The sequence below is a fragment of the Schistocerca piceifrons genome, chromosome 2 (assembly GCF_021461385.2).
Source record: "Schistocerca piceifrons isolate TAMUIC-IGC-003096 chromosome 2, iqSchPice1.1, whole genome shotgun sequence".
Classification (NCBI taxonomy): Eukaryota; Metazoa; Arthropoda; class Insecta; order Orthoptera; family Acrididae; genus Schistocerca; species Schistocerca piceifrons.
In genome coordinates, this window is record NC_060139.1 from 906,754,705 (window position 1) to 906,763,218 (window position 8,514).

At 39.0% G+C, this 8,514-nt stretch overlaps 1 protein-coding gene across 1 annotated transcript in view; it reads left to right on the forward strand.

The window, feature by feature from the left end:
• The window catches only part of LOC124776470, a 92,962-nt gene extending 91,199 nt beyond the window's left edge, over positions 1–1,763 (forward strand). Inside the window, exon 5 of the mRNA XM_047251482.1 lies at positions 254–1,763. Coding sequence (XP_047107438.1) covers positions 254–391 — 138 coding nt within the window. The 3' untranslated portion in view covers positions 392–1,763. The remainder of the gene's footprint in view (positions 1–253) is intronic.
• Positions 1,764–8,514: the final 6,751 nt, after the last annotated feature.

Sequence of the window (8,514 nt, forward strand, 5' to 3'; positions counted from 1 at the left end):
AGAATATCTCGATCAGTCGAGTCGTAGGTCATCTGTAAGTCAACAAAAATTACAATAAAGTTCTTATTTCTGAGTTTCAAATAAGAAAGAGGCATGTTACTATCATTATCGCTGCCATTATTATAACACATTGTTTTGCAATATAGGTTTGTAAAAATGGTATACTGTGAGATCTTTTTTGTAAGTACAAAACTTGGAACAAGAGCTTCCAGATCTGGACAAGACGATATAAATATTTGATAACTTGTTGCAGGTGCACAGGCGGATGAGGGAGGCTGGTCTGAATCACACCCGCTGGGGGATCCCAGTAGATCCAGAGGTCTGTAATACGGGGCACAGGGTACCCGACTATGTACCACAGCGGCCTCCGGTCAATGACTACGAAGCCTAAACGGGGTCCCAGGCCCTTGCCAGTTCTGCCTATTTCCTAACGGTTGACGAACATCGCTCCCACCGGCAGCATCACCTGGATCATTCAACAGCAGCATCTCAATCCTCTCTCATCGCTGATAAATGTGTTACAAAAATGTCGATACTATGCAGACATCCAAATAGCTTCATCAGCTTATATTGCTGCATCTCTTAGAAATAAAACAGAAAACCAAGTCTTAAATTTGGTACAACTATGTTTAGATAGCTTTTTCAGTGAAAGTATCTGGGATGGTAGTGACATCTCCATCAGTCCACCATTGGAGGTAAAGCATCGTGTAGATTCCAAACACACGTTTGTAAATAATTTAGCTGTTCCTTTTCAGACTTAAATAGAGACCTAATACCCAAATTTACTGTCAGGGTACAGTCCATGTGAAACTTACAGGAGAATTCAGTAACTGGTGGGAACATTTGGAAGTATTCTGTACACCCTTTGAGAGAAGGTGAAGTAAGGGAACGGTGCATACATTTGCAGGCTAATGTCACTGGCTTATCAAAGTGCTTCCTTGTATCCAAATTAAAAGCAGGTGGTCATGATAAGCTACGATTAAGTGCCAGAAGAGTAACTCTATCCTAGTGTCAAACATTGAGCCCTCCTATACGAACATAAATGAAATAAGACTTTCCAGAGCATAATATGAACAGCTATCTTATCTTCTTCATGGGACTTCCCATTATGTAAAGCTCAAGCGTCTTCCAGGAATAAAGAGCAAACAATGGGAAACATTGAGTACATTACTGCTAACACTTTTTGTTTTACATCATCTTACACAGTTTACGAAGTTGAAATACTGCGATATCTTTCTGATGTTCAGATCCTAGAACAATATAAGAGACGATCTTAACACAGTAAAAGTATCATCACTTGGTACTCATACCCATATGAGCATCCAGTCATTTAATCAAAATGTTGAGTATTTTTTCATTTCTCGCAGAATCATTTACGAAATATCTTTCATTACCACCATTAACTTTTCTGTAGCAGTTTAATACCTGAATGACTCACTGTACTGCCTTTAAACTTAATGGACAATAGTATTTAATTCTGCATATAGAGCAACAGAACAAAACAAACAAAAATTTTTCTCATAACTCAGCAGCTACTATGGATTCGTATCTACCTCGTGCTATTATCAATTTTTATGTTAACTATTTCACTCAGTGTACTATGTAGTATTAAGAAAAAAGAAAACAACATGCCGTTTTATATGTGCTTCATCTATGTTTTACGTGATGTTTTGTAACCTTTTGATGCTATTTGCTATCAGTACAACTGAAAAATCTGATGTCAAACCTAGTGTTTAATGTACTTTCTGTGCTGTATTTCTTAATTTAATAAAAAAACTATATACTGTAGATGTTACTCTTAATTTCATTACTTTTCAACCATACTACCAAAATGCACACAATACACATTTTTTCCAGTCTCTCGTAATTCAGATCCTGTTTTAATTTCTAGCATCCATTTACATCAACAATGAAACAAGAAACTGATACCAGTATGGTACTGACTCATCTTGCCGAGAGATCAGCGGATTTCTACAGACAAAGTAACATTTTTCTCAATTTGTAAAAGGAGAATTTCTCTACTATTTATGGATACCCGAATGAAATTTAGACCATTTGGATACTATACGAAGACCTCAGCTGTAATCACTCGCAAGTGGCAGTCAACGAGGAACAGAGTTATTGCATGTAAATATTGTACAGCACTTTATCTCACGTGTTTTGTTCAAATTAATTGATAGCTACACAACAAAGTGAGAAGCGGAAGCTGTACCTTTAGTCTGAAGACCTCGGCTGTAAACAGTAGTAAGGCATGATCAACAAGGAGCAGAGTTATTATGTTATACTATGGTTCTTAGTTGATGTGCTTTCTTCAAATTACTTGATAGTGCCTTGATAAACCGAGAAATCACAATTCTGTTTCCAGATTTCCACTTACTAGCCTCAGATCTACGATATTTCCAAACTGGGGCAAAAACATTATAGTGGTGACCCCTCCTTCCTCGAGTGTTTGAGATGCAGTCAAAAATATTAAAAAATCAATTTTTCAAAAATATGTTCGTTTTGCAGCGCCATCTTTTTAAAGAATTTGATATATAAAATATATATGTTCAAGAAAATGTAAGACATGTTATTTGGTCTTAAGTGTGCCAAAGTGCATGTCCTGCTCTGTGGAATTCAAACGCATAATGGAAGCCATCAAACCCATATTCAGGACAATGGCAAGTAAAATGCCCTGTAATGCCCCTCGTTCTCCCAGTCGGTCGGTTTGACATTCTACCCCCCTTTAAACACAATTAATTCCCAATGGGATTATTTGTAACCGGGAGAATAAGAACTTTTCAGGAAATTTGCACTCTTTGTTGCCTATTACCTAATAACTTTCTCTTCTGTGTGACATAAAATTAAATATAGGAAACATAAAACCAGAAAGGCAAGAGACAAGCAAGACAGTACACATTTTTTCAATCCTTAGATCCCAACATTTTTCTCTCTCTAATCTTACTACAGCTTTACATGTTGTGCTTTATTTTCTCATGAAAGAACCTATTACCTCATCAAAGCTAGTCAAACGTTTTGCTACATAAAAAAATCAAGACGTCGTTGTCTAATACGAATAGTACACAAGACTTCTGTGGTTTCTCGATTTCATTACATCTATTTTGTCACTGTTGTTGTTGTTGTGGTCTTCAGTCCTGAGACTGGTTTGATGCAGCTCTCCATGCTACTCTATCCTGTGCAAGCTTTTTCATCTCCCAGTACCTACTGCAACCTACATCCTTCTGAATCTTTGTCACTGTCTGTTGGATAAAATGAAATAGGCATTTCTAATATTGCAGCAATGTAACACACGCCAAATAAACGAGACTGTTTCGGCAAAAAATGGCCATTTTAATGCACCTGATTTATATAAATAACATGACAGTATATAATTCACAAAGTACAAATATCAAATGCCTATGAAGCCTACTACAAGCAAAAAGTTTTATGTTAGAAAAGTGCTTCACATTTCATTCATACGCTCCAGTTTCTCATGCATGAGATCGAAAAGCAGAAGTACGAAAATTTTATATAAATTTGCAGTCTTCATATTTGTGTGCTGTCCCCATTTCTTCTCCTTCCTCATTCTAACAAACAATCTTGTCATCACTAATTCTGTCACCGGTTTAATTATCCCACGTTCGTACAACGCGTTTTCCGCGCTGTTCCTAGACCTGAACTTAAGCCGCTGCAAACCAGGGACTGTACAGCTTGCCCTCAGTAGTGCAGCAATCTGGTCAAAATTCCATTTCTTGGGTACACCAAGAAGATAATACGTAATCTTCCTTACCTGTTATTCCTGTTAGCCGTTTATTTCCACTCTGGTAGACCGAATTTATGGATTTCGCAAAAAATTATAACAATGCTTATCATTCGCACAGCCGGCCGGTGTGGCCGAACGGTTCTAGGCGCTACAGTCCGGAACCACGCGACCGCTACGGTCGCAGGTTCGAATCCTGCCTCGGGCATGGATGTGTGTGATGGTCTTAGGTTAGTTAGGTTTAAGTAGTTCTATGTTCTAGGGGACTGATGACCTCAGAAGTTAAGTCCCACAGCGCTCAGAGCCAATCATTCGCACACCCAGTCAACCACATAAACAAACAGCAATTAGCATTCTACCATCCGGGTTTATTCAGCTCAGCTCGTATAGCCCAGTCCCCTTTTGTCTGCAGGAAAGTTTTTTATTTCTAGATGCCTCCCCTGGCATAGATATCATGTACTTTATGCATTCAAAAATCAACTTACGATTCGTTCAGAAATAAACTTAGAATGTGTTCAAAACCATTGGCGATACGTTTTGCTATCGTATGAATAACATAGGCAAACAATGGAAAAACATTTTTTGCTGAAAATACCTTTCTTATGTTTCTTAAAGTGGGAAATCCAAACATGATACTTAAAAAACTGTATCACCCACCATTTCTTCATATTTTACAGTTAAATTTATTAAATTAAGTGGTTTTTTATAGAATTGAACAGCTTTTATATGGTTAAAATGATTTTAAAAAGGAGGTGTAATGAATGTTGATGACGTTGGTAGCACTGCTGAAAAACATTTGCTGGCAAAAAAAGGACGATTCTATTTTTGTGTTACAGACGGTGTTTTGTTTACTGTCAACCTAACCTCACTTTCCCATTTGCTGTACATGTGCTCAGCACAATGTCTAATCGTGGTTGTAAAAACTCTGACAGTTTTTGCTATATTTGTGGTGAATTTGTGATTAAAAAACATCAAACAAACATTACAAACTTCGTTAAAAAGGTTTACCTATCATACTTTGGATCTAAACTTGGTTATCAAGATAATTCTTGGGCGCCGCATAATGTACGTTATGTGTGTGTTGAAGATCTGAGAAAATGATCCAAAAAGGAGAAAAAAAGTCTTTAGATTTGCTGTCCCTATAACATGGAGGGAGCCAAGAAATCATTCCAATGATTGCTACTTTTGCAGTGTTGATATTACTGGTCATAATCCGAAAAACAAGAAGGTAATAAGCTACCCTAACATTCCGTCCATCATCCAACCAGTAGTGCATGGTGTAGATTTGCTGGTTCCTGAACCACCAGACGATTTAAATTCTATACTAACAGAAGTATTTTCTGATGTAGAATCTGATTTACAAGAACCAGATGACGATGAATTCCATTGTGATACAGAGAGTCTAGAGCCCAAATTGTTTACTCAGACCGAGCTTTACGATTTGGTTAGGGATCTGGGATTAACAAAAGAAAAAGCTGAATTGCTTGGCTCTAGATTAAAAGAAAAGAACTTATTGGCAGTTGGAACCAGCATATATATGAATAGAAAGAGAGAGCAGCAGTTTTCCAAGTTTTTTCAACAGGAAAGTGATTTACTGTACTGCTCAGACATTCCCAATCTGATGAATGAGTTTGGTATATAATACAAAAAGGAAGACTGGAGGTCGTTTATTATTAATCCAAAACTAGTTTAAAGGCTGTTTTATTACACCATGGTAACATGTATGCATCTATTCCTCTTGGACAAACTGTACATACGAAAGAAAGATAAGAAAACCTAGAAATAGTGCTAAATAAAATAGGCTATTCTGCTCAAGGTTGGATGATATGTGGCGATCTAAAAGTAACATGCATGGTACTTGGTCAGTAAGGTGGCTTTAAAAATTTCCATGCTTCTTGTGTGAATGGGACAGTAGGGCTAGCGATCAACGCTGGTGCAGGAATAACTCATAACTGGTCTGTAAGGGAGCCTTTAAAACCTGTTGAGAAGAGCGTTCTACATAAAAATCCTCTAGATCCAAAAAACGTACTCCTACCATCTCTGCATAGAAAGTTAAGTCTAATGAAACAGTTTGTAAAGGTTTTGCCTAAAGATGGACCATGTTTTAAGTATCTCTGCCAAAAGTTTCCACACCTTTCAGAAGCTAAACTAAAAGGTGTCTTTGTCGGACCTGACGTTAGAAAATTGATGTTAACTTTGAATCCACTATGACCTTTAATGAGAAAGAAACATGGGTATCATTCAAGCAAGTCATTACAAAGCTCTTAGGACATGAAAAAGACCCAGAATATATTTCTATTATAGCTACAATGTTATACAATGTTAAAACATTAGGAGGTTTAATGAGCCTGAAACTTCACTTTTTGAACAGTCACCTTGATTACTCCCCAGACTATATGGGAAGTTTTAATGAGGGGCAAGGAAAGCGTTTTCACCAGGACATTAAAGTGATGGAAAACAGCTGGAACACCAACATGATGGGGGACTACTGTTGGTCACTTCTCTCAGAAGTTCAGCAAGTGACTCATCTTAGGAAAAGCCACACAAGAAGTTTCAAAGGAAAAAGAGAAATAAAATACAAACCAATTCCAGCTGTCAAGTGAATCCTCTATTAACACGTATCATTGTTTCAAGTAGCTTACTGTAAATACAAACCATGCTTACATTGTAACAAAGCATTTAATTAATTTCCCAGTTTACGGTATAGCATTGGATTTTTATACTATATAATAAAAAGCATATTGCTGGAAAACTACGGGTGATACAGAAAAACTAAGGCTAGATTTGGATTCAGCTCACAAAAATCTATAAAGATCAGCCATCAAAGTAAAAAAAGTTAAAAATTTTTTTTTTCCTTGGCCTGTGTAATCGATAGACCAATGTGCGCTGGATACTAGGCACTTTGTGAAACAAGGTTTTTTTTATTCGAGGATATGAATTTATCGCCCTACTGAAATTGTCACCCAGGGCAGATAACCCCGTTTGCCACCCTCGCCCGATCCCCCCCCCCTCCCACCCCAGATCAGGGCCTACCACTAATGGCAACTTTGGATGTGTGCACATTAACCACAGTGAGTGCCAAAAACATGGCTGCCAGTAGTAGTTAAGTTACTTTTTGTACTGGGAAGATGCATTTCAGGAATTATTTGTACAAATCCGAGGATGATGTCGGTACCTATGGCTCGGGTGAAGATCCTGAATGCAAGTGAGCTACAAAAGTTTTTGCTAATATGCTAACTGTCGATAATTATTTGAGCAAGTAAAAAATGTTATGGCCTTTACCATTGTTCACATGATTTCACATCAGTGTGATGGCACGAATTTTAAGAGGCACCGTTAACAATGTTTACATGTGTTGTGCCACGAAATAATATATTGGTGCTGCCAAGCAAAAATGCAGACACCGTCCCTGAAAAAGCAAGAGCAAAAGGGAGACAGGTCAAGCCATAAGAGCCAAACAGAGTTTCAAGATGGGGAGACAATTGATACTGTAGATATTATGGCCACACTTTTAAGCCAACTGCTACACACTGCATGAGCTGAGTAGCCAGAGCTGCGAATGCAGCAAAACAGTATCACAGGATGAGAGGTACCATCATTATGGAGACCATGCATGATTAAGTTAGTTCTCTGATGCTGCAAAATACACCAGCCAGAGCACCTGCAAAAAAAATGGTTCAAATGGCTCTGAGCACTATGGGACTCAACATCTTAGGTCATAAGTCCCCTAGAACTTAGAACTACTTAAACCTAACTAACCTAAGGACATCACACACACCCATGACCGAGGCAGGATTCGAATCTGTGACCGTAGCAGTCCCGCGGTTCCGGACTGCAGCGCCAGAACCGCTAGACCACCGCGGCCGGCCAGAGTACCTGCAGTGTAAACTTAGGACCTCATGGGGTTTTCAGGAAAGCTGATCAGACAGGAAATACAGGTGAGGTGATGTCATTGCTGCCTCACAGTAGCATAACGAATGCATGTCAGTCCAGTATAGATATTGGTCATTTCCAGTGGAAGTATTTTAGTCTACAGCCGACTGGCCTGAAGGAGAAACCTATGTCGGTCTGTTATCTGTTCATCTAGCTGTCTATGAGCTATGGAACAGGAAGTGCCACGCTGGGAACTTTGAAACTGTTAGCCACAGCACTGTCATCCATGCTGAGCCCAATGAGAAGAATTTAGGAGCCTTCAATCTGTGGTCCACTTGAAGGCCCTATTACAACTGCTGCCACCTTCCACCCTCTGCTCTTCCATCATTGTGGGGACATGTAGTCTCAGCTACCCATCTCCTGCTTCTTAGAGACTCTGCAGTGGCTTCCTTCAGCGTGTGCATTCTACAGTGTGATCATGCATGCTCTGGTCACCCAACTCTGAAGCTGAAAGCCACATCTTGGCTTTGTGAGCCTGATGGCCCCCTGACATCACTGCAGCTGACGCCATTGTCTGTGGGATCATCCAAGCATCCACTCAACAAGCCACCATTCGCTCACATTCTGCAGATGTGGCCCACAGCATCTTGACCTCGACCTGCCCTTAATTGCCATGCAACATAATGTCCCACTAACCTGGTCATTATATCTGATATCAGAAGTATTAGCAGGGACATCGACTACCACCAGCTCTGAAAAAGGTGGTTCGACTACTACAGACGGTTGCAATGTGTCTTATTGCAGGTGTTTAACTGTAATTATAACTGCATGTATTGCACGAAGGGAGTGAACACAAATGATGTTCTGGGATTATGCATGTTATTTTGTGGCATTTTGGAATG